At 52.4% G+C, this 27,438-nt stretch overlaps 1 protein-coding gene across 1 annotated transcript in view; it reads right to left on the bottom strand.

The window, feature by feature from the left end:
- The window catches only part of LOC130402286 (low-density lipoprotein receptor-related protein 1-like), a 63,162-nt gene extending 37,468 nt beyond the window's left edge, over window positions 1–25,694 (bottom strand). The window contains exons 1-3 of the mRNA XM_056606431.1: window positions 25,129–25,694; window positions 14,468–14,590; window positions 3,712–3,849 (exon numbers count right to left, since the gene is read on the bottom strand). Of these exons, the coding sequence (XP_056462406.1) occupies window positions 3,712–3,849; window positions 14,468–14,590; window positions 25,129–25,225 (358 nt within the window). The 5' untranslated portion in view covers window positions 25,226–25,694. The remainder of the gene's footprint in view (window positions 1–3,711; window positions 3,850–14,467; window positions 14,591–25,128) is intronic.
- Window positions 25,695–27,438: the final 1,744 nt, after the last annotated feature.

Raw genomic sequence — 27,438 nt, 5'->3', positions numbered from 1 at the left:
TATATATATATATATATATACAGTATTTGAACTTATTTTCAAACTGCACTCTGTCTGGTCAATGACAGCATGTAAGGTATTTGTTCAGGGTTCTCTACATCAGAGTTAACAAGTGTGCTGCCTCTTCAACTCAGTTCCTTTAACACATGGCCATCTCTGGGTCTTTAAAAAGTACACAGCGAGACATCCGCCAGGTGTCTTCTTAAAGTTGTCCAGACAACAAACTTCACACCGTCTGCCCTGACCGTCCCTCCATCTGGGCAGCATGATATTATTAACACCTCCTCAAACCCTGCCAACCTCCAAAACAAGAGAAAAACACATGACCACTGATGTGCTCGCTGGCCCCAAGACCTCGAAGGGGGGGTGCAGGAGCTCAGAGACTACAGCACCCCCCCCCCCCCCACCCCCCCCCCCCCCCCCCCCCCCCCCGATAACAACCCAAGCCTTCAGCAGGAGCTCAGAGACTAGAACACACGCCGCTCGCTCTGAGACACAGACTCACACGACCACATGAGACAGCGGCAGTCACAACAAAGTCCATCCCTCCGTAGCCCAACGTGACTCACTCTTTCCCGGCAGCCAGAGCAGACACCCGAAGCTCAGCCTGGGCGTGGACCGCGTGCGGCGCGTCTCGGCTGCTCCTCTCTCTCTCAGAGAGGAGCTCGCAACGGAAACACGCGCACTGCACGATCACCGGCAGTCGAGGATGTCGGGAGGAGCACGGTGGAGCACGGAGTGCGCTCCGTATCTCCGGGCGTACATTATTCAGCACACACTGAAGTGCCAACCGGCTGTCAGAACTCAGAGTGTCCTGACAGGGAACCAGACGCCCCCCCCCCCCCGTACGAGGAACAGTGGGGCTCCACGTTCCACCTTCAGTTCACCATCCTCAGAATACTGTTCAGTGCGTCAACATCAAACCGAACCACAGCACAGACTCCGCTCACCGAAGTGCTCCCCATTTCCTCCCTGGATGCAGACACCCTGCGAGCCCCCCGCAGTCCCACATGGTGGGGAACAGAGGGCAGCGTGCCTGCACGCCCCGGTGGGACAGCTGGGGGTACTGGAGAGTCAGACCCACAGCCAGACATCCCACTCGTGGTCATCCAGATTAGAGCGCTTTAGAGATCGCCCGAGGCCACCAATGTTCAGCGACCCTCGGAATGACACATACACCATTGTCGTGGAAATATTAAGTGTAACTATAACATACGATTTTACATCAATCATATGAACCTCGTTTATATAACTACTAGTCAATGCAAAAGGAATTGTATAATTATCCTTGGAACAAGAGAAACCTTCCTTCCTCTCTCCTAATGAGGTGTCAAGATAGTTGGCATTTGCGTTGGCACTGCAGCCACGGAGTCTGATACTGGGGCCAATCGACTGGCTCCTTTGTTTTGTCGATTCCTTTAAATGTCTTGCAGATGTGTCGACTTCCTCCTCAAGGGGCCCCCACACGGCCCAGACTCAAACCAAAGGCCTTTATCGGACCCCTCCGTTGCTTCTCGTCTGACCCGTCTGGCGGAAAAGTTGCATTGAAACACACCGCAAAGACTACTGCCACTGCTACAGTAGTGCCTACGTTCTGCGTGTTGTGCGAGATGCAATATTTCTCCCTTAACGTCGGTTGGTTCTAGTCTCGTGCCGCTAGTCCACCGTTCCAACACATCGTGCTGATTCGCTGCTTGTGTGCTAGCAGCACGCAGCACAGAACCAATGAGAGGCTTTGATCCTCGGACGCCAACCCTCTCAGACTTTGCATGTCGAATCGGAAACGACAAAGTCTGCGCGGTTCCAAAAGCTTCAAACACAGCTGAACACACCGAACAGATTTGTTCCCGAACTCGTCAGATTCTCCCCAAACGTTTCAGGTGGCCAACGGTTGGTCCGTTGTGCAGCAGCCTTTAGTATTAACTACCCTCACTATTTCCCCATAAGAATCATGTGCCCCCATTGTCACATTGAATGTATTCTTGGAAACGTAGCCGTCTGTTTCTTCCCAAGATAACGCTCGAAGATATTTTGCTGGCCGAAGTGTCACAAAAATGGGTTATTCTTCCTCAACAACAAAGCTCTGTGCTGAAGACAACAGGTAGATAAACCTGGAGCTGAGCTCCATAGAGGGGATGAAGAACCACAAACCTGCAGAGGGCTATGACCCCCTAACGAGATGAGAGCTACCAACATTAAAAAAGAACGGTACATCATCATGAAGATTTTATGATGTCTCTCACTCTCTCCGCCCACTACCATCATGTCGCCTTGATAAATATTTAATCCACTTTACTTTAGTCTCTGTGGGGGGGCTGAGGGGAAACGGAGGCGGAGCTGAAGTGACAGGCGTCTCGAGGAGGAGATCGAGCGCCATCACAGGAGAGTACGCTGATCGCTACCGCAGGCTTGCTAGCATGCCAGCACGTAGCGAGACGTTGCAGCTCCGCTGAACCGGTTTTGGGGACACTCTGGGCCAGGACCTGCTGGGTCAACGGGGAAACGGTCTCACCAGACCAATGAGGTTTCACCTCTTCGTTCCTGAGCCTCCTCAAACCACAAGCGTCCATAGAAACCTTGTTCTAACGGTCTTACAGCATGCGTAAGTTATTCTTGTGAGAGTGTGACAATGCTTGTCATTCAACTGCATTTTAATAATCACACTCTGCAAAACTGTTCCTTTGAGTGCTGAAGCCATGTGATGGTGGGAGAGAATCAGCTCTCCACTGCCAGGGTGATTTCTCCGGTTCAGCGAGGCCAGCCCGGTATTGGCATCAACAATATCCACCAGGGCAGTGTTATGTGTTTATTGGAAGAGTTAATCAGGCAGGACTTGATCACATCTCCGCCCATGTGACTCACAAACACACACTGTTCATGGTCGGACAAACAGCGCCAACAAATAAAACCTAAACAACAGGGGATTTATGTCCTCGCGCTGGCTGTGGCTGTGTGTGTGTGTGTGTGTGTGTGTGTGTGTGTGTGTGTGTGTGTGTGTGTGTGTGTGTGTGTATGTCTGTGTGTGTCTGTGTGTGTTAGTGTGTGTGTGCGGGTATGCATGTGCATACATGTGTGTGTGTGTGTGTGTGTGTGTGTGTCTGTGTGTGTTTTAGTGTGTGTGTGGATGTGAATGCGTACGTTTGTGCGGCGCATGTGTGTTAGTGTCTTTGCGTGTGCGTGTGTGTGTGTGTGAGAGTTTGTTAGTGTCTATGTCTGTGTGTGAGTCTGTGTTAGTGTCTTTAATGTGTGTGTGTGTGTGTGTGTTAGTGTCTATGTGTGTGTTGGTGTGTGAGTCTGTGTGTGTGTGACTGTGTGTGTGTGTGTGTGTTAGTGTATTTGCGTGTGCGTATGTGTGCGTGCGTGTGTGTGTTAGTGTCTATGTCTGTGTGTGCGTGTGCGTTAGTGTCTTTATGTGTGTGTGTGTGTGTGTGTGTGTGTGTGTGTGTGTGTGTTAGTGTCTATGTGTGCATTGGTGTGTGAGTCTGTGCGTGTGTGTGCGTGCGTGTCTATGTCTGTGTGTGTGTGTGCGTCAGTGTCTTTATACGTGTGTGTGTGTGTGTGTGTGTGTGTGTGTGTGTGTGTGTGTGTGTGTGTGTGTGTGTGTGTGTGTGTGTGTGTGTGTGTGTGTGTGTGTGTGTGTGTGTGTGTGTGTGTGTGTTAGTGTCTATGTGTGCGTCGGTGTGTGAGTCGGTGTGTGCTTGCCGACGGTACCTCTGCAGTGGGGGCCCTCGTCCCAGCCGTCGGTGCAGTCCGGGACCCCGTTGCAGAGCCGGCTCATGTGGATGCAGAGCTCCGTCCCCCCGCACTGGTACTCGTTGGGGGGGCACTGGGACGCCCGGATGTGAGGACCTGGGGGTGCACGCACGCACACACACACGCACACGCATGCACAAACACACACACGCATGCACAAACACACACACACACACACACACACACACACACACACATGCATGCAAAAACACAAAAAACACACACACACACACACACACACGCATGCACACACACACATGCACGAATACGGGCGTGAACACACACACGCATGCAGAAACACACAAGTACGCACACACACAAGCGCACACATGCAAAGACAAACAGGAAAATACACGGACACACACACACAGACACACACACAAACAGACACACACACACACACAAAAACAGTTGGTCATAAAAGGAAGGCTCATGGTTCAAATGATTTTGTTTTTCAGGATTGTTTTCAGATCATAGCTCATTGCGTGTGAACTTGCCGGTAAGCAGTCGGTGGCCTGAAACACGTATTTATAAAAACAGGCGTTTCTCGGAAAATAATCACATAGGAAAATGTTTCAGAGTTTCAATTACCAACAACAGCAACACACACCCAGAATGTGTCAGCAGAACATACACACCAGAACAAACACACCCTACATACACACCAGAAGACACACACCAGAAGACACATACCAGACACACACACACACACACACAAACACACACACACCGGAACACATACACACACACACACACACACCCACACCAAAAACACACCAGAACACACAGCAGACACACACACACACATGCACACACACACAAACACAGACACACCAAAACACACAAACACACATACCAGAACACACACACTGGACACACGCACCAGAACACACACACCGGACACACAACACACCAGACACACACACACACGCACACATCACACAAAAACACACACACACACGCCGGGCACACGCACACATCAGACACACAAACAGACCATAACACACACACACACACACCAGAACATAACCGCCCCATACGGCCCACCCTGGCGACGCAGAGCATTAGTGCCCTGGAGACGGTCTGCCGGCCTGCTGGTAGCAAGCCAGCCTCTCCCGCCGGACACCTGGTCCGGACCGCCTGCCAGGGAGAGGCGGCAGCACTGAACTCCGGGTCCAAATACTACAACTCCCCGAGGTGTTTGCCTCTGCGAGGAGACGTCATGAACCTGGAGCCTCCTCCAGGAACGCCTGCTCCCTCGTCCCCAGGCTTCACTCTCAGCATCTCCTCCTGGTTCCTCCGAGGATGGGATCTCTCCCGGTCCAGTCGCACAGGGACCCCTTTGGGTCGGGTTCGTGTCCTCCTGCTGCTTTGTGCTTTTCTGCTGCAGGACGGTTCTGCCGGACACTGACGACGTTGAGATGTCGCAACATTGTGAAGAAGCTGAAACAAACGACCTTGGTGCGTTTATGGACTTTTATTAGTTCCTGAAGCCGGACACATCGCGTGTAGACGACTGTGTAGAAGTTGTGCGGTGCCTTCCCACGGTGGAACCGTCCGGAACGTAAGCGAACAAAGACGTTCTCCGAGCAGAAAAGAGTGAAGGCCCCAGCGCCGCCTCCTCCATGGTAAATGGACTGCATTCATATCACGCTTTTCTAACCAGTGGCCCCTCTAAGCGCTTTACAACACTGCCTAACATTCACCCATTCATGCACCAAGCAACCAAGCTTGGTGCATGACAGCCAGCTCGTCGGGAGCAGTCAGGGTTAGGGTGTCTTGCTCAGGGACACCTCGACAGGCGGAGCCGGGGATCGAACTAGCAACCTTCAGGTCACCAGTCAACCCGCTCCACCTTCTGAGCTACAGGCCGCCCCGTGCTCTACTCATTGAGCCACGGTCTGAACTAAGGTTATTTGAAGAAGTTATAACGCGATGGATCGCCTGCCGCAGGGGCCAAGGGTGGAAAATGAAACGTTCTTCTCGTGTCCTCCCTCGCCCTCGCCCCCTCCTCCTCCTCCTCCTCCTCCTCCCCCTCCTCCTCTCTCTTAATATCTGTTGACCTATTTTGGAGTAAAGGAGCAAGGAAAATATGTAGGAAAAAGTGACAAGTTAACGAAAACAGATGCGAAGTGAGAGAGGCAGAATGAGGGAGAGAGAGAGAGCGATAGACTCCGGGGCGAGAAAAATGCAGAAAACAGACGTAGAAGAAAAAGGATGAGAGAGAGAGAGAGAGAGAGAGAGAGAGAGAGAGAGAGAGAGAGAGAGATAGGGCCAGGGATGTGGGAGAGAGAGGGAGGGAGAGAGGGAGGGAGAGAGGGAGAGAGAGAGAGAGAGAGAGAGTGAGAGCGAGAGCGAGAGAGAGAGGAGCAGCCAAGGTGGCAGGTCCAGAGGAGGCGGCCGGCGGCCACAGCAGACACCGGAGTGCGAGCTCGGAGCAGCTGGCAGCGCCGCCGCCACCGCCGCCGCCGTGGAAAAGGCTGCGATCGTGAATTAAACAGACTTCTTTTGTTCCACATTCCTCGCGTGTGCGTGAGCCAGCTCCGCATCCCCGAGCACTACAACAAGTCCACCGCTTGCTTATTACCCCGGCGGTGGGGGTACTCACACCTTGGGGGTGGGGGGGGGGGGGGGGGGGGTCGTCAGAGGGCTCATAAACAGCCCGACACTCTCCGCGCCACCGGGTCGGGACTTCATCACTCGGCTCTGAACACGAGGACGACAGTGAGAACGAACCAATTAAAACGAACCAGCTCCACATTTCACTCTAATGCTGTGATTACAAGCGGCCCCCAAAAAAAACATAACAAAGGTGTCTGTGCGTGATCCAGCCTCACGCGTAAGTTTTTCCAGAGCTGCAGCGTTTCCTGTCAGAGGAGCCTCAGAACAAAGCTGTTCCTCCTTAGAGATGGAGGCTGGGAGGGGGAGGGGGAGGCTGAGGGGGGGAGGCAGAAGCCGCATCGTTCATAAGCCGCTGGGAGCTAAGGCCCGGCACATGGGCTCTCTGTGGGGGGGGGGGGGGGGGGGCGATGGGAGAAGTGAGGCCATTGTTTGGATCACACAAATCGGCCTGAGAGCCGGGTCACGTCCCCGCCCGTCGCGTGGCCCCGTGGCACAGACCTCGAGGATCAGGGGACAGACCCCCAGAGGGGGGGGACAGACGTACGTACGGTCGGACGCAGGCAGCATTGGGGGCGGGACGGGGGGAGAGCTAGACTTAGCTCTGACAAGGGCTTACATGGAACATCGACTGTAGAACAGCCTTAAGTCAATGTGTCCTAAGTGTACTTAAGCCCCGGGGACCGGGCTTCAGGACCTCCAGCGGGTTGCTGGTTTCGACCGCCGGCTCCTCCCCGCAGAGTGTCGACATGTCCCTGAGCAAGGCCCCTGACCCGACCTGCTCCCGATCCGCTGGTCCTGCATGGCCGACACGTTGTCCGGGTGTGAAACATGTGGCTGAACGGGTGAATGCGAAGCAAATCCCTGCAAAGCGCTTCGACTGGCTGACGGTCTGCAAAGCACATCACACAAGCAGTCCATTGACTGCGTTCACTATCTCCAGTGATTGTCTTCTCCCTCCTCTGAGAGACACACACCCTTCTAAAGAAGCCTGATCAGAAACACACCCGGCGCGAAGGCCAAGCCCGTGTTTTTTCTCATCAGGCCGTGGGGATTTTCCGCTCCAAGTCGCACGCCACCCGGGCCGCACACAGCGAGCGACGGGCCAATAACAAACAGAGGAACAACAGAAGAAGGCCTGTAGCGCCTCATCAAGGGGGAGTGCCGAGCGGGGCCCAATCAGACACTCCGCGGGCCGGTCCCGGGCCTGGCAGCCAGGAGGAACACCTGCTGTTTCATGTTGATTTTGCGGACAACAGACAAATGACCCGAGCAAACCAGAAACAATGGCCGATTCACAAACAACCCCCCCAAAAAAATAAAAAAAAATAATTCTGGTCACACACAGAACAACATGCTTCAACTTATTATAAATAGCGTAGGAATACCATCTGAATATCATCTGCGATAAACAGCATAGAAATAAAATCTCCCATGCCCGATGAATAACAAGAAACCAATCTGCTACCAAGTTGGGATTCCTCTAGCCCCACCAATCACATCACCAGGCTGGATGGCCTTTCCCATGATGCCTCCGGGTCCCTAACTCAACCAATCAGGACACAGAGAACCCTGACAACGCTCCCAATAACCTTGCCAGCAGCCCTCACACAAAGTATTTCCCTGGCAGTAGAACCGCAGCCGAGCGAAGGCTCTGTTCTGAGGAGCTGCATTCTAATGCTCCTTTCACCCCCTCCAGCCCGGACAACCGGCCCCAGACAGCCCCGTCCCAGGCCGAGCGAGCAGAGCGCTGGGGAAACCGAGCTCAGCGCTGCTGCTCCCTCGACAGCCTCTGAACGGCCTCCAGCCCCCGAGGCAATCATGGAGCGATCATCAGCTCCTTCCAGAACACGCCGACCCACTGACGGGCTCCACGCCGCTACTGACAGGGCGACCGCAGGGAGACGACGGACTGACGTCCCGTACTGAGTCTGTGTGTGTACGCACACACGCAAAAACACGGGGCGCGGAAACACACACACACAGCAGCAGCACACACACACGCACACACACGCACACAGGTGAAAACGCACAGGTGCAAACACACACACAGTCACAAGCGCAAACACACACACACACGCGCACACACACACACACACAGAAGCAAACACACACACACACACACACACAGACGCAAACACACACAGTCACAAGCACAAACAAACACACACATACACAGATGCAAACACACACACACACACAGATGCAAACACACACACAGTCACAAGCACAAACACACACACACACACACACACACACAGACACAAACACAAACACACACACACACACACCCACACTGAGGCTCACAGGGTGCAGGACTACTGCAGTAGGCTGTTCTCCTGTTTCTACAGCCCCACTTTGGCTAGCTCCTCCCCTCTCCAAGATCCACAACACATTGGTGGGAAAGCAGCAAGGACAACAACAGGCAGGAAGGGCCAAAGCAGCTCCCAGGAACAGAGCACACATCCACACACAGAGCTGGCTCACCTCCTCAGTGAGCCAGCTCCCCTGAGATCACAGCCTGGAGAAACGCAAAACACACACACAAGCTACATCCACCAAAGTGCTTCACTTCAAAGATACAGTGGGGTCGTAGCACGCAGCCATAAGCAGTTATTAGGTGCAATAAGGAGCTATAAGTAGTCATAAGGAGCAATATAGAGCAAAAAGCAGCTATAAGGAGCAGTAAGGAGCGATGAGCAGCTATAAGGAGCGATAAGTAACCTTAAGGAGCGATAAAGAGTATTAAGGAGCCTGAGGACAACATTACCAACATCAACACTGTGTGCTTACTGATGCTTTGGTCTGCTCCGTACAGGAGACAGGCAGGCCCACTACGGCTCATCATAACAGCCCCCCCCCCCCCCCACCACCACCCCCCAAGACAGGCCCAAGGGTCAAGCCAGGTGCTCAGTGTCTGTGGTGTAGAAGTGTGTGTGTGTGTGTGTGTGTGTGTGTGTGTGTGTGTGTGTGTGTGTGTGTGTGTGTGTGTGTGTGTGTGTGTGTTTTGAGAGAGGGAGGAGGGGAGGAGGGGGCAATAATCACGTCCATCATGTCAACATTACAGATCACTCTGCACAACACTCTCCCCCGCTCTCTCTCTCTCTCTCTCTCTCTCTCTCTCTCTCTCTCTCTCTCTCTCTCTCTCTCTCTCCTCTCCCTCTCTCCCTCTCTCTCTCTCTCTCTCTCTCTCTCTCTCTCTCCCCCTCTCAATCTCTCTCTCTCCCTCTCCCCCTCTCCCTCTCCCTCTCTGTCCCTCAGCCTCTCTCTCTCTCTCCCTTCCTCCCCCTCTCTTTCTCCCTCCCTCTTTCCCTCTCTCTCTTCCTCCCCCCCTGCTGGACTGTGTCCTGCCCTACCCCCATGACGAGGCACCCTCTCCCCCCGTCTCCCCCCTCTCCCCCGTCTCCCCCCTCTGAGACGCTTACATAAGAGTCTTTTTTTATAAAAGTTTAAACCCTTGACACGCTTTCCTTGGCTGAACACAGGCAAGGCTCTCTGTCCTGCATCAGGGGGTAAGTCTCCCCCCCCCCCCCCCCTAGGTCCCAGACCCCCCTCCCCCCGGTCCCAGCCCCCCCCCCCCCCCCCCACACCCCCCCCGTTTCCCAGCAGCAAACAGGACCAGTGGTCGGCGGTGGGGCCACATTCTGCCCTGGCACCCCTGAAATAGCACACCTCCATAAACACTCTGCTCTGGGCCGGTTTCATCGACACGCAGACGTCTGTAATTTAAACCAAAGGCAGGAGTGGGCGGGGCCTCAAATCACTACAATATGAGGGCACACAAAGCGGTCGGCCCCAGCTCTGGTTCTCAGGCTCCACTTCGTATAAAGATAGTTTCAAATAACATTCACGTAGACAGACTCCAGAGAGAGAACTGCATCATTGACAGCCAGCACCACGTCTACGAGAAGACTGTAGGTGTCCACGTCAGGCAGGAATGTTGCTGTGTCATGTTTAACACTGCATGGTATAACACTGATAACCCTTTAAAATGCTGAAGGATAGAATTGAGAGGAGGAGCGTGAATCGACAGTTTCCCCGTCTGCATCATGTGTCGGAAGGACCCCTACCCTGAGCTTTAGTTAGAGCTTTAGCGTGTGCCCACGTTACGCTAGCGAGAACATCACACGTACACACACGGCAGCACAGAGCAGTGTTCTGCCACGCATACAAATGCTGGCTCCTCTGTTACATTAGCAGCTCCTCTGGTCAGACCAGGACGTTCTGTTTATGTAACCTCACTGCACTGGCCTCGTGTGTGAGTGAGACTGAGAGAGGGAAACAGACTAAGATAGAGAGACACCGACAGAGAGAGGGTGAGAGAGTTGAGGGGGATGATATAGGTGAGGTGATAGAGCAGATAAAGGTGATAGTTGATGTAGAAGATAGAGCAGATAGAGGTGAGGGTTGATATAGTTGACAGAGGTGAGGCGATGGAGAAGAGAGGTGTCCTCACACCTACTAGAAGCACCTGTAGGATGGCGTTCTGCGAGGTGAACTCTATAAGCGCTCGGAGGGGCGCAATCTCATGTGATCACAATGAGATCTGTAGCCAGATCATCCTTATCGGAGCAATTATTGTACATTCAAATATTATGCCTGCACTTCCCTAGAATAAATGAAATGATGCCACTTCATTTATATGGATATGAGTATGCACAGCACTTTGAACTTCTCATAAATCACAGACACAGAGGAGCAAAGATCTGGGGGAACGGGAGGTTCATTTTCTTTTCGCTTCATGTTTATTTCAACCCATCGTGTACCTGTTATACTCTGAGGGCCAACGCAAACGCTGTCTGTAAAGATTTAAAATGACACCATTTTTTTTTCATCTTTCATGAAGTCGACATCAGCAATACCGAATAACAGATCACTACCCACTAAATTATCAATCTGTTGATTCTGGAATCCCATCAAAAAAAACGACAACATTTCATCTCCTCTTGCAGTTTGGTTCAGAGCCAGTCAGTCAAACTGCTCAAGACAGGAGAGCAAAAGGAGACAGTGCTGTCTCACTGAGTCTACAGGCAGGGTCAGAGTGTGGGCTGCTGCAGATAGCACGGTAGCCCTAGCACTGCTAGCCCCCTCTGGGCTACAGGTCTCGATCCAGACGGCGGTTCAACTTCTCTTTCCTGTCCGTGAGATCTGAGGGGTTTATGATGTCATCTTCGCACGGTTCGCCGTTGTCTTGCATCGACTTTCCCTCGAGAGACATTGTGGTTCTGATGAGGCGCCTGAATCCCTCTTTCACGTGTCCGACTGACACACACACACACACACACACACACACACACACACACACACACACACCCTCACAGACACACACACACACACACACACACACACACACACACACACACACACACACACCCTCACAGACACACAGACGGCTGTGCTGGACGGCGGCTGACCTCATTGGCTGAGGCCGGCGTGCCCACAAAGAGCACTCAGAGGCTGCAGTAACGTGATGCAATCCTCCTAACGCCACGTATCACGATAACATCGACTTTATCATGATGTAACTTTAACCAGGAATACCGGCAAAGAACACGCACTCTCACTGCATCCAAAAACATCCAGGGAATTTATAGTTTGTAACATAAATCCGCGCCTGTGTCAGATTCAGTATCTTATGATCCAAAATGATGCGAGTGCTGGATGTGTTCCTTGATGTCGTGGATGCATCCTGAAGATCCTTCCTCGCTCGGAGGCCTTTTCCCCGTGGAGCGGACCCATCTCTCTGCGTTACGGCGCCGTCACTGTCAAAACAAACATCCTTCAGCACCGGGACGCGAACCCAGGCTGAACCCAGCGAGAGCATATTTGTTCAGCGCGAGGCGTGATTCATACGACGCTGCAGCACACAGCGTCTTATCTGTAGCTAGGAGACCCACCGAGTAACCCAGAGCCGTTTCTCCCCCCCCCGACTGGCGCCGGCCTGTGAAACACCGCCCCCCCCCCCCCCCCCTCCTTTTGTCCTTGGACCGACTGTACCTAGTGTCTCAGCGTCCGCTTTTAAATCACTGCTCTGGGAAAAGCGACTTTCACCGCGGAGCCCGTGACGGTCAGCGCACCGCTGGGCCTTCTGGGGAAGAGGATCGACCCCCTGAAGACCACGGACCCCCTGCTGACCTTGGACCCCCGCGCACCCCGGCCCCCCCCCCCCCCCCCCCCCCCCCCCCCCGCTGACCTACTTCCCTGGACCTGCGGCCATCGTGGGACAGGCTCCGTGGAGCGACGGAGGGAGGAGGCAGGAGGGAGGAGGGAGGGAGGAGGCTGAGCGAGGAGGGAGAAGGGAGGAGGGGGGAGGAGGGAGTTAGAGCGAGGAGGGAGGTGTCACCGTGCTGTTCCTGTCCCAGATAGAGAGGCGGTGCCCAGGGGGAGCAGGAGGAAGCAGAGACGTTGTAGAGGAGAAGGCGGGCGAGGGAACAACAGCAGGTTTCTGCATTGCTCTGGGCAGAGCGCTGTAATAACCTGCAGACCTCTCCCTGCTTCGTCTAGACGGGGGCGCTCTCTCTCTCTCTCTCTCTCTCCCCTCTCTCTCCCCTCTCTCTCTCCCCCTCTCTCTCTCTCTCTCTCTCTCTCTCTCTCTCTCTCTCTCTCTCTCATCTCTCTCTCTCTCTCTCTCTCTCTCTCTCTCTCTCTCTCTCTCTCTCTCTCTCTCTCTCTCTCTCTCTCTCTCTCTCAGGACAGCTCTGCTTTTATTCCTTCCTCTGGGATTAGTCCGGAAGGATCTTAACGTAAGGAGGAAGGCTGTCTATTTATACATACATAAAAAAAACATGCATACATGCTCTCGTTGGATAACTTTGAAAAGTTGAGAAAAACAGACGCCAGGGTACTAAATAAAATGTGTTCCTGAAGAAGTCACGACCGTTCAATAGAGTACAGTATTGCCACAGAGCCACCAAGACCATGGTTCTTCAAATAGCTGAGAGGTTCCTCAAAGAGTTGAGAGGTTCTTCAAAGATCTGAGCCGTTCTTCAAAGAGCTGACAGGTTCTTCAAAGAGCCGAGAGGTTCCTCAAGGAGCTGACAGGTTCTTCAAAGAGCCGAGAGGTTCTTCAAAGATCTTAGCGGTTCTTCAAAGAGCTGACAGGTTCTTCAAAGAGCCGAGAGGTTCCTCAAGGATCGGAGAGGTTCCTCAAAGAGCTGAGAGGTTCTTCACCCATTATCTCAGAACACAAACAAGCATTTGCCGCAAAAAGAACTTTGTGTTCGGGTTCACCAAGACGTAAAGATCTTGCGTCGCCTGAGCTGAGCGCAGACATGCGATATGATCTGCATTAACAGCGCTCAGTAACCCTGTACTGTTCCCGCTCCCCAGGGCTCCAGGAGCAGAGCGGCGTTCTGTCTGCAGAGCGAGGAACGGGGCGAACCGAGCCGGGACCCAGACCGTGAAGACGGCCGCCACCGTATCCCCTCATCGGCGGGGCGGTCGGTCGACAGACGGCGAGCCGCGCCTACCGAGGCGTCGCTCCGTCGCCGTGGTGATCGTTGTCTCGCCCGCGGCGCCCGGAGCGTCTGATCGTTATCTTCGCCGTCACGCCAGCCAGCGTTCCCCCGCGCCGCACAAGTGAGCCGCGGGGAGATTAGGGCAATCAACTCGAAACGCCACTGGTAATAGCCTTTCAACGCACACATGATGTGCATTAAACACACACTACAACACACTACAGTGCACACACGATAACACACACACACTACAACACACAGACCTACACACATACTCTACGACACACAGACGAACTACAGCACACTCTACAACACAAACACACACTACAAAACACACACACTAAAACACACACACACGCACGCACACTACAACACACACACTACAGCACACTCTACAACACACATACACACACACACACACTCACACACTGCAACAAGTGGGTTTATAGTAGATACTATCGTACGGGTTTATGTTAGAGCAGTGTGTGTGCATGTGCATATGTTTGCGTACGTGCGTGCATGTTTATCTGCGTGCATGTGCCAGTGCATGTGTTTGTGTACGTGCGTGCGTGCGTGTTTATCTGCGTGTATTGGCCAGTGCGTGTATGTGCATGTGTGTGTGCGTGCGAGAGACTCACAGACGTCGGGCTCCTCGTCCGAGCCGTCGGGGCAGTCCTTCTCCCCATCGCAGCGCCAGCCCTTGGAGATGCAGGTCACCTGGTCACGGCACACAAACTGCTTGGAGCTGCAGGTCTTCGGGGCTGCAGCAGAGAGGACAGAACGGTGTGAGGGGAGGGGAAGGGAATGCCGCACAAGAGAGGGAAAAGACACCAACAGGAGAGAGAGAAGACACCAACGAGACAGAGAGGAGACACCAACGAGACAGAGAGAAGACACCAACGAGACAGAGAGAAGACACCAACGAGACAGAGAGAAGACACCAACAAGAGAGAGCGAAGACACCAAAAAGGTCTTGTGTTCTGGTGGGTCTTGACTCCGGGGTCAGCCAGGCCCAGAACCAGGGAACAAGGCCTCTTGAATCCTGGGTCACCCACCCACCCATCCACACACCCACAACAGCTGGAGAATCTCAAGAGACACAGGGGATGGTCTACAGGCACCACCGGGCGGAGAATGGACTCCCAGAATCAGTACCCCAGTACCTGGGTCAGGGAGACCCCAGACCCCTGCTGGGGATGCAACAGGGTCTACAGGCTATCAAGGGACACCTACTTCTGGACCCCGGGACCCAGCAAGGGTAGAGAGAGACCCGAATCCAACAAGGGGTGAGGTATTCAGAGCCAGCACACGGGGGGTTCAGACGGTCTGGGTCCTAGGGGGTTCAGACGGTCTGGGTCCTAGGGGGTTCAGACGGTCTGGGTCCTAGGGGGTTCAGACGTTCTGGGTCCTAGGGGGTTCAGACGGTCTGGGTCCTGGTCCCAAACACTATAAACTCATATGTGAGTTACACTCTCATATATACACACACACACACACACACACACACACACACACACACACACACACACACACACACACACACACACACACACACACACACACACACACACACACACACACACACACACACACACACACACACACACTGATCTTGAGGCCTTGGGGACACTGTGTTGACGTGGTGGACAGGTTGTTTGCCCAGTCAGGAAGACATCCCAACCCAAGTCACAGAACCGGAGTGGTATTGGAATATGTGGAAAATGACTTTTTATGACAATGGTGCCGAGGTTATAAAATAGCATAAATATCAGAGCAGACACAGGGCCAAGAGTCTGGAGGCTGAGATTCCTCAACTCTAGATGGGGTATGATTAGTGTGGTTAAAACTCTTCTGTCTGGGAGGCCAGAGGCATCATTCGACCATGAAAAATCGCTTTTGATTGGGCACGGTAATGTTGTCCGTTGAACAAGATGAAGAAAAATGTTTCATGATGGAAATCATAAGTCAATTGTTATGAGTTTGATCCCTAAAACCCCGAAGTCTAGGTGGGAAGACAATAAAGTCCCCACAAAATGTAAAAGGAACCGTTCTTAGGTCCAAACTGGGTCACCTACAGTTCACTTCCATAGGCCTACCACGATGTCACCTGACGACGTCACTACACGTGATGACGTCACAACACCTGTGGGGTATTCCACAAAGCCGGTTTTATCCCATAACCGGGTAAGTTAACCCAGGGTTTGCGGTAACCCTAGGTTTTCCATTCCAAAATGGACACGGTATGCTAGTTACTATAGAAACATATGCTCTGAATCAAACCTGGTCGGAGCAGGTTTTGCGCAGCTTAAGTTTGAAACATAACCGGGTTTTGGGTATTTAAACCCGCGTTCACCGCAGATTTCATGTGTTCACAATGGCTAGCCCTTTTGATGAGAGGCCTGCTGATATCGGAGCGCAAATTATGCGTGCAATCCACCGGGAGCGATTAATAAGACCACGGCTCGACATCTTGGCATATCGGATGACTTTTTGCTGGAGGGATATAGATTCTCGCGCAAATCTTTAATATATTTAAATAGCCTTCACCAGCCTTACAAAGCCAACACTACCAATCGAGGACCTGGCCTCAGTTCACTCCAGACTATTTGTGTAGCCCTCCGTTTTTTGCAAATGGTAGTTTTATCTATAATGTTGGAGATGCTGAGCATATCTCAGTCCTTTCAGATGACCCATCCACGATTTTTATCGGCCTCCTATCATACAAAGAGCAATATTGTCTGAGTACTATGCCGAGAGGCACTTACAACATAAAGTATAAAATAGTCCTAATGGACTTGCATCCACTGGAGAATGTTCGATCGTAGCCGGCGGCTTCATTAAAAGCACTAATCCATCTTGATCTGTGAAGTTGATGAATTGTCACTTTTAGGTTTTCTACCCAGTTACCAAAAAAAACAACATTTGGAACATATAGGCTGTGGCACGCATACGGTTTGCATGTGTTACTTCGAAGGCAAACAAAATCTAAAATACAAGAAAAGTAAAAAACCTACATTCAGCCAGTGGGGTACCCTCACATGGCCCCTGACTCTCTGAGGAGGTACCTCCAGGTACCATGCCAGGGCGCCCTGAATTTATGTTTATTAACAGCTCCTCCACCGGGGTCAAGACAATTTGAGGGCCAGATCCAGTCTGCAGACTGTCTGCCTTTTCACGATTGGCTTAAAAAAAACTCTGGGTTAGTTGGCACAGGGTCAATCAACCTAGAGTTCAGCGTTAACTCTGTGTTTGTTAAACCTCCATTCGTGGAACACCCCACTGATGATCTCACAACACCTGAGGAGGCCACAACACCTGGTGATGTCGCGACAACTGATAATGTCACAACACCTGGTGTGAGGCAGGCTGTGAAAGTAGAGGGTGATGTTTGTATTCTTTCCTCTCTGCCAGCAGGTAAGGAATGCGAGCAGAAGTAAAATCAACATTAATCTCCAACTCATTCGAGGGAAGGTAATATTCTCATATTCTCTAAGTGCTAAACCTACTTGTGCTTGATTAAACCTGAAATCCTTCGCTTATACGCATTCCTTTCACAGAAGAGAAGGAGAAAGAGAAGCAGGTATGTTCATGCTTTAATAATTCATTGAAAGTTAGAGCCATTATTTTTATATACATTATTATTATATTATCATTATAATGTGTGTGTGTGTGTGTGTGTGTGTGTGTGTGTGTGTGTGTGTGTGTGTGTGTGTGTGTGTGTGTGTGTGTGTGTGTGTGTGTGTGTGTGTGTGTGTGTGTGTGTGTGTGTGTGTGTGTGTGGACTCCCAGTCTAAAGGTACTGGGTTCGATCCCCGAGGTCTGTCAGCATCCTGAGCCGGGCGGCGATCACCCGAGCTGCATGTTGATGCCATGAGTCTAAACGGGCTGAAGACCCTTAGGGAGGGCAGGGACTGAGGCCAGGTCTGATGGAGCAGGCAGGGGATGATTAGGTAGAAGGAAGGGATGAGAGCTACAAAACCAAATGGACCGCAGCTGAGCCAGAAATACTGGATTCACCTTGAATCACCTTCCTGCCAGGGGGAGAGAGAGACCCAGGAGAGAGAGAGAGAGCCAGGGGGAGAGAGAACCAGGAGAGAGTGACCCAGGGGGAGAGAGAGAACCAGACTCAGGGGGAGAGAGACCCAGACCCAGGAGAGAGAGAGAGAGAGAGACCCAGGGGAGAGAGAGAGACCCGGGGGAGAGAGAGAACCAGACTCAGGGGAGGAGAGACCCAGACCCAGGAGAGAGAGAGAGAGACCCAGGGGAGAGAGAGAGAGCCAGGGGGAGAGAGACCCAGGAGAGAGACCCAGGGGGAGAGAGAGACCCAACGAGAGAGACCCAGGGGGAGAGAGACCCAGGGAGAGAGACCCAGGGAGAGAGACCCAGGAGAGAGAGAGACCCAGGGGGAGAGAGAGAACCAGACTCAGGGGGAGAGAGACCCAGACCCAGGAGAGAGAGAGAGAGAGAGACCCAGGGGAGAGAGAGAGACCCAGGGGAGAGAGACCCAGGGCGAGAGAGACCCAGGGGGGGAGAAAGAGAACCAGGGGAGAGAGAGAGCCAGGGGGAGAGAGAGACCCAGGAGACCGGACTAGAGAGAGAGACCAAGGAGACAGGACTAGAGAGAGAGACCAGGAGACAGGACCAGAGAGAGAGACCAGGAGACATGACCAGGGGGAGAGAGAGAGACCAAGGAGACAGGACCAAAGAAAGAGACCAGGAGATAACACCAGGGGGTAGAGAGATCCAGGACTAGGCCAGAGAGAGAGAGAGAGAGAGAGACACCCAGCACACAGGACAAGAGAGAGAGAGACCCAGGAGCAAAGGGCCAGAGAGAGAGAGACGCCTAGTACTCGGCCTAGGGGGACAAAGCAGCCCCGGAGCCAGGAGACAGGATGTGAGAGCAGGCCTGGGCGCGGGCAGCGCGCTGAGATGCGACGGGGGAATGTCACACATGCGGTCCGTGAGACGCGGTGTTTACCCAGGGCGGACGCCGCCGCCGCCGCCCCCGCCGCCGCCGCGCCGAGACGCATCTGGGTCACGGCTATTTGGGTCCGGTTTATAAATGCGGGTCCAGGCCTGGCTCCCCCGCTCCGGGCCGCGGGCCGGTCCCAGCGGAGGAGCTCCTGTCTGGGCCTTGCCCCCCCCAGCCAGCGGCCCGTTTCCTCCAGCACCCACAGAGGGGCTATAAATACTCTGGAGGTCTGCCCGGGCGGCAGGCGGTGACTCAGGGAGGGACACTCAACCCGACGCTCCACCAAAACAACTGAGAGCTGAACCCCCCAGGACCAGGACCCAGAGCGTCTGAACCCCCCAGGACCAGGACCCAGAGCGTCTGAACCCCCCAGGACCCAGACCGTCTGAACCCCCTAGGACCCAGACCGTCTGAACCCCCCAGGACCCAGAGCGTCTGAACCCCCCAGGACCAGGACCCAGAGCGTCTGAACCCCCTAGGACCCAGACCGTCTGAACCCCCCAGGACCAGGACCCAGAGCGTCTGAACCCCCCAGGACCAGGACCCAGAGCGTCTGAACCCCCCAGGACCAGGACCCAGACCGTCTGAACCCCCCCCCCCCGGACCCAGACCGTCTGAACCCCCCAGGACCCAGACCGTCTGAACCCCCCAGGACCCAGACCGTCTGAACCCCCCAGGACCCAGACCGTCTGAACCCCCCTAGGACCCAGACCGTCTGAACCCCATAGGACCCAGACCGTCTGAACCCCCCAGGACCCAGACCGTCTGAACCCCCCAAGACCCAGACTGTCTGAACCCCACAAGACCCAGACTGTCTGAACCCCCCAGGACCCAGACCGTCTGAACCCCCCAGGACCCGGACCTCTGCTGCTACTCAAACACCAGGGGGAGTTGTCAGGACAGACAAGAGAGACAGGAAACACATGACAGACAGGTGAGACAGGAGACAGGACAGACAGGAGAAGGAGACAGGACAGACAGGAGAAGGAGACAGGACAGACAGGAGAAGGAGACAGGACAGACAGGAGAAGGAGACAGGACAGACGGGTCTCAAACTCTCGTCCACAAAGGCTGATGATAAGCAGAGGTGCGACGAAACATGTCCTCAGACCTCAGGTTGGGTCTGGCTCTGGGGGAACAGAGCACACGACCGGTAAGGAGAGGTGGTGGTGGCGGTGGTGGTGGGTTATGTGATCGTTTGTACGGCACAATACTTGGTCGTTCAGGCTACCACATAACACTAGGAGTTCATGACTTCACCTCAGCTCCAAAGTGACAGCACCTCTCAGGACGTGTGACTGGTGCTTCAGTCACCGTAATTAATGTTTTCTATAATGTGTTGAATCTATTCTTGAACCATTACGCACGTTCAAAAACAACTCTAGTCCGAGTTTAGTCTAAATTCTCTGAATAAAAAGGGCAATATTCCTGCCTCAGCAGTCAGCACTGGGATAGAGACGATTAACTTGAGCTTCACAGGACGAGTTCACTTCCCTTCAGAACTGGAGAGGATTGAGTCGCAACTCCACAGCCTATGGGACCAGCACAGCCTATGGGACCAGCAACCGCCCACGTTTAAAGTGGAAAGAAACTCTTTCCTCCTCTATTAACAGACGGATCAGTCCGGATTTGGCGTCAAGAGGACTAGAATCACATGCCCGGCGAGGCGGAAAACACCCAGAAACAAAAACGAGAAACTAGTACACAGCCTCCCTAATCCAAGTCAACAACAGAAAAGGAAAGTAGCTACAGGATTAAACGGCCGGGAGGGGACAATGCAAGGCAGCAGATCACAGCCCCAGACAGGTGTGGTCGCCGTGCACAGAGCGCAGAGACGCAGGGACCAGCGGAGGGCTTCAAAACACCTCGGTGGGCCGTGGCTGTTGGCTCCCGGGGAAAGAAAGGCTGTGTTTAGTCTACGGGAGATAGCGCTCTGCCGTTATCACACACTTGGCGTCTCAAGGTAGCGCAGATCTTCTCCTGCTCCCCTCGCTTGTTGGAATGTTTGAGAAGCTTTCGGCGGCCAAGATGTTGGCTGACGATTGCTCCCACCGATGCTTGGCCTTGAGCACAACCGCAAAACACGTATTCAAGCACCCTCCCTGTGTGTGAACCCGTGACATAAGAAGGAGATGCAGCATGAAGGAAAACACCTCCAACATGGTCTCACAGCATGTGGGTCTGACGTGACGTAATCCCCACCATCATGGCTCTGTCTCTGTCCTCTCGGAGATATTTGAATAAATGCACCGCGTTAAAAAAATCCAAGAGCTAAAGAAAAATCAACTCGTAGTGAGAGGGTCAGAGGTCGTTTCAAAACAATTCTCCTAAGCTTCCTTCAAAAATGAATCCCAAGGCCAAACAAACGAACGACGATCGTTGAGTCAGCGAGCGGCTCCTGAGTGGGGTCTGGGAGCTGTTCCCCGCGGGCCGGGGGTTGTGCTGGGGCTGGAGGGCCAGAGGGCCGAGGGCCGAGGCTCACTGGGCCCACACCAACCTCCATTAACACCTAGAGAGACCCGGTTCACTCTGCTGAGACAGGGAGGAGATAAGGAGGCGGGGGGGGGGTTGTTTTTTTCCGTGTCGGAATGGCGGGCTCCAGTCCCTTTAAACGTGTGTAATGGAGGTCGAAGGCAATGTTTAATAAAGAAAAACACACACCAGCACTAATAGGGAAACAAATGCCAAATCTCCCTCTGGCATTTTCCGCCAGATATAATATAACTAAAATAATGTTTTTTTGCACTGCGTGCCAGAGACTGTTTTGGAACTCTGCTGACATTGCAGTGGAAATGATGCTTGACTAGAGACACAGACTGGTGTCTCAGCACCTGGCTCCCAGTACAGGACCAGTACAGACCTCTGGTTAGCCAGCAGGACCTGGGTCTGGATCCCAGTGCAGGACCAGTACACACCTCTGGACCTTACCTGAAGCCATCATACGGGACCTTCACTACGACGCCACCTGAAGGCACTCTGAAGGATCTCACCGTTCTTCAACCGCCCAGAGGATTTCAGGCGCTTCTGACTAGACCAGGGACCACGAGAACCTCCGTTTGCAGATTTAAAACCCAACGGCAGAGTGACGAACAACGAGAGCTGCTCAGGTCCAGGAGAGCGGTCTATTGTTACGATCTGGGGACGTACTGTACCTAAACTTAACGGTGAATGACAGCCAAGTCAGATTTAGAATGCTGCTGACTAAGGCAACAGTATTCAGGAGATTGTCTGTGAAATCCCTTCCTGGCGTTTCATAAGCCCAGGGTGAGACGCTTGGTTCAGTGTGACTCAATGTGCTGTGGAATGAATGTGAATCAATGTGCTTCCCCATTCTTTGGTTGGACCGGCCCTACTAACCAGGGTAACACAGTGTGGCTGTCAGCACCATGCTGTATGGAAGCGTCTAATGACCTGTCGAGATACACATACTGAGCTTTGCTTGGTGCACTGATCACAGTTCAACTCACCAGGCACAAACACAGGGACGATGTACACTCTTTAGTATTCAGAGCCACAGACGTGGACACCTTATGGACTGATACCAGACAGACATACAGAGAACGGCTAATGTAGGCCGACCCTCTTAACGAAGAACACAGCAGTCAGCCTGCAGGGGAGTTATGGCTGAGGAGGACAGCAACCTCCCCAGCCCGTCGTGCTCATAAATCCAACTAGTCATTTCCTTAAAGAGAACATAGAGGAGTACATCACTGTTTGAGAACATGACGAGCACAACCTCAGAGGGGGAGAAAACCTTCTGGGAGAACTTAGTACCAATAAGCTGAGCTATCAAAATGTCCCACCCGTCACTTCAAAACAAAAGCCCATGAGGTTTAGGACCACACAGAAGAAAATATATAAATATACCCAAGTCCCAGTTCTTTGTCCGGCTGTCCTCAATAAAAGGATATTACAAAACAAATACGATTAATCCTCGGTCTGTCATGAAGAGCATCAGCATGGTCTTCATGAAGCATCTCAGCCCTCTCAGCTGAACACCCCAGCCCCATGTAGCCTGGCTGGAGGTACTGTCTGGACCCATGGCATAAGGTGTTGAGAGGAGAACCTTTGCACCTAGCCATGACAAACTCTCTGAGCACTTCCTTGAAACATCAACCGAAAGTATTCCAGCTTCAACGATTCCAGGCGAGTACAGGATTGTTCACGTGGGATGTTGTTTTAAGAAATGATTTATGAATCATGATTGTGTATGAATACTGGAGAGGAGGAGATTTCCTCTGGAAGGCTCCGTTGGTCGTCCTGTTAATGGAGGTGTACTTCAGGGTGTTTGGAGTGTTAGCTGCTCTTAAGAGCACTTATGCGCTCAGCATCATTGAGCGTTCAATGCTTAACGATATGGAAAACGAGCGGGGTTAGAGCTCTACCCAGGGACATCGACCAATCATACACCCGCTGTTCAACGCTGGGAGAAACCAACTGCGTTGGTTTGACTGTGACTTCGATGCCTCCTCCACATCAACAACACCCAGGAACATAGGAACCAACAACATAGGAACTAACTCCTAGGAGGCAACATCTAGCAACCAACAACCAAGGAACCAACACCTAGTAACCAACACTAGGAACCAACAACCTAGGAACCAACACCTAGGAACCCCTTTAGGTGCTTCACCCAACCTGCCATGGGGACGGACCCAGCATAGCAAACCAAATGCTATCTCAACAGTAATGCTATCTCCATAAGGCAAGGGAACCAAACCTTGTAGTAAAACAAAGTGCGAGGAACATTCAACAATCAGGTTTAAAATCAATAACTTCAGACGTTAAACAATAAATTTGATGGAGTGAAAAATAAGAAGCATCATATCTTGTTGTTTTATTTCTCAACAGGAAAATGCCGGAGATACTTGATATAGAAGTGTTCAGATAACGCTAGTCAGGTCACCATTTGCTGATTGCTTCATGTACAAACCCCTCTTACTCCATAGAACTCAGGCCAGCCTTTACTGACTGCTTCATGTAGAAACCCCTTTTACTCCATAGAACTTGGAAGGTCACCATTTACCCACTGCTTCATGTAGAAACCCCCTCTTACTTCATATAACCAGCCAGTTCACCATTTACTGACTGATTCATGTAGAAACCCCTCTTACTCCACAGAACCCAGTAATCCCAGATCTCTGAGCCTGCGGGGAGGAGATGAGGATTACCCGTTTATTTTATACTGAACTCTCCTCCACGGGTTGGAATGATGCAAATTCTTTCATCAAAACCCTTTTATTCCAAAGTGACCCCAATTAGCGGAGCTGGGAACAGATTGAGCCTGTGAGCGGAGGTCCAGCGTCAGGAACAAAGAGCAGTTCAGTCCCATTGAAGTCGGGGGCTGTTGTCGGGTGACATCTCCGCCCTTGTTGATAAACTAACAAACGGATTTGAAAGAACGTGAAATCTTTTTCAAAACATGCATTTTCCTGCAACCATCGGACGCATCAAAGCTGTTTGTCAGAGGGAGAGAACCACAGAGTTGGAACGGTTCCTTCTGGATTGTTCTGAACAAGCCTTCACATTGTCAACAGTGAGCGCTCATTGGGGAGCAGTGGGCGGACCGCCAGCCCCTCCACACAAAACTAACGATGGCTTTCAAGCTTAATCGTTTCCAGAAGTTCTGAACTCACGAGTTCAGAGTGGGTGTAGTTCCACCAGTCCCGGAAGGAAGGGGGTTTGGGGTTCTAACGATCTCGGAGTCTGTTATTTAACGTCTCCATCACACAGACGGCAGGCCTTAATAAGTTCAGAGCGCCTGTTGACGTCCCGCTGATGGGAGGGGGGAGGGATGTGAGCCGTCATGTTGTCATTCCGGTTGTTTACACCGCGTTGGACTACGCTATTTGACAAACAAACAAAATCAAACTGTAGCATATAGCATTTGAAATCCTACAGTTCAAAACCCTTGACCGGCTGTCTATTGACTGCTGCGTAGACAGTCGACAGTGTTGCATTGGGGGGTGGGGGGCGGGGGGCTACTGCTGCCCAATCAGAGTGCTGATTCACACCGCTTAATTAGATGTCCCCCTGACAGCACTGTTAACGGCTGGGTGATACCTTGACATATCTGACTGCCACATCATGAAAACCTCAAAATAATGAGGGCGGGTGGGGGGGGGACCCCATAACCAGACCCCGTGACGGTCTGGTGTCTCGTGAACCCGGCCGTCCTGTCAGCCCTCCCCGGCTCGCTGCCTCCACAAGTCTGGGAAGCTGTGCTCCCCCAGTAAGGTAGCAACTTGCACCGCAACGAGGCCCGTGGGTTCAACCGCACACCCAACAGACGTGACATAGTTGAGCCCCGCACGGAACGCTACTCACCGTCTATCGCCCGGGTGGGAAGGATCACCTCCAGGCTGTCCAGGAGCCCCAGGAGCAGCAGCCCGGCCGCCAGTGTGTTGGCGGTAGTGCGCAACATTTTAACCTGTTTTCAGAGAGACAGGGTCTGACACATGAACCGTCCCCGGGTGCCTCAGCCCAAGTACCGTCAGCCCGGGTACCGTAAGCCCCCCGGCTGTCGCACAGGTTATCGGGGCTCTGTGTGTTGATGAAGAGGAGGATGATGATGCTGGCTTTCCCAGGCGCGCAATGAGCCAAGTTATGAGTACGGATCCGAGGCGGAGGACGGCCGGTTCTCCAGGCGAACGCCGAGGCTTGTCCAGCCCGGGCGGCTAGGGGCTCCTCGGATGCATGGGTAGTCCGCCAGAAAGAACGAGCATCGAGCTTGCCCTCCTAAGAGGCTGCAGGTCGGCGGATGGGAAACAGAGATCTGCTGTCTGCTGCAGTATCCGTCCGGCTTTCTTCTGTTGTTCTGCCCGCACGGCCACGCAGCGAGTCAGAGGAGTGCGACTGACAGAGTGATGCTCTCCTCCCCTCTGCACCTCTCAGACTGGGAGACTGGGAGGAGACGCTGACTCCAGCCTCAGCCAACTGGTGCTGCTGGTGACGTCAGCAGCGGGGGTCCCTCCCACCTCGACCGGCTAGCCTGGAACCCTGGAACCAGTATCCAAACAGGGGACCAGTATCCAAACCCTTAGATGTTGCCACAATACGTGTGGTAGGCCCTACGTGTACGTTGGGGACATGCTGGATACGTTAGTGATCTGGGAGTGAGTGTGTGTGTGTGTGTGGGGGGGGGGGGGGGGGAATTTAACCTATTCTGGGGCCGTCATATCACCGGCGGTTTTTGACAGCCAGCGGAGACGTGTCCTCAGGTTTGGCCCAAGGTGGATCTCAGGTCTAAACATGGGGCCGTAAACCAGGTCCTGATTGGGATTCAGGACTTTGCATGGTGCGCAGTATGAACGCGCAGTATAAACGTATTTTTATCTGTCTTTATCAGCCGAAGAAAGGGTGAATATATATCGCTGTATGCATGATGTTCATAAGCCTGCAGGCTCCTTATGGACCAAAGTTATCTTCAGCCTGGCCCAAACGGGTTCCCCTCGTTAAAAAGGTGGTCAAACAACGGCTTTTCTATTGTTACTGTATGCTATTTATATTTTCCAGAAGACAGCTGTCAGTCGATTTTTAGGAATGTTCACTATTTCCAAATAATGTCACAAACTCCATATTAACCTCTTCACTGAGACCCGTTATGTGCTGGTTGAGTGACGGATAATTTTAGGATTCTCTGGTGTCTCTGGTTTGATGGACGTGACGGACGACATTATGGAGGTTCGGTCCAACTCCGCCATCTCGCGGCCAACTATGGGATTAAAAGAATGTAGTTCCTTGGAACGGAAACTTTTCGTAAGTAATTAGGAACTTCGAAGGTCGTCGTGAGGAGGTCTTCTGTGGCCCGTTGTGAATCCTTAACCTACCTCGAGTCGAGACCGTTCATCAGAGTGTAGTCTATCATCTAAAACATTATATAAGCGTTACAAACAATTAAAACATTAAAAGAAAACATAAAATCAAAACAAATATTTGAGAGGGCTGTTGTTTAATGACTTGTCACTAATTTCCAAGTATGATTAAAATGTATCCCACACTACTGTGGAAGGTCGCGTATCATGGAAAAATGAGACGCGGCTCGATGCCGACCCCTGGTGGACAAAACACCAGAACCAGGTGATCAGAAACTGCAGATTTCATCATCCATATGAGCAAACAATCTTTTAGAAGATCTCATAGACGTCCTGTAAAATACGAACTGACTTCCTAATGATTCAGAGCCAAGAACAAACTACTACTAATCACTAAGTGTGCAGCGGGGCGATTCGATGACGTCACCGGGACGTCGATAAACCTAAGATGCTGATTGGGTGAAAACAATTTGCGATGAAGCATGATGCACAAATGTTAAAGTTGGGGTCACAATCATTTTCAGAGCTAGAAATGGAGTCACGGGCCAGGTTTGCGTCCAGTTGATGAGTATCCGTAAAAACGGGGTTTATTGACCAGACACAGTATGTTAAAGCTACTGGAATTACTGTTACAAACGAGTGAATGTCTCGCCTGAGCGAAAGAACCAACCCTGACCATCACCATTCTCCTAGAGCACTTTCACATGATTTAAGACATTTTCCTAAACACGTTTTTTCCAGTATGCAGTTGTAAAATACGCTTATGTAGACGGATGTCATTTGAAGATTCTGAAGATCTTAGAGGAAATCATGATATTCCTCT

Source organism: Gadus chalcogrammus, chromosome 13, assembly GCF_026213295.1.
Source record: "Gadus chalcogrammus isolate NIFS_2021 chromosome 13, NIFS_Gcha_1.0, whole genome shotgun sequence".
NCBI classification, from domain to species: Eukaryota; Metazoa; Chordata; class Actinopteri; order Gadiformes; family Gadidae; genus Gadus; species Gadus chalcogrammus.
The sequence above is the reverse complement of the archived record's forward strand: the minus strand, read 5'-3'. Positions and strand labels throughout refer to the sequence as shown.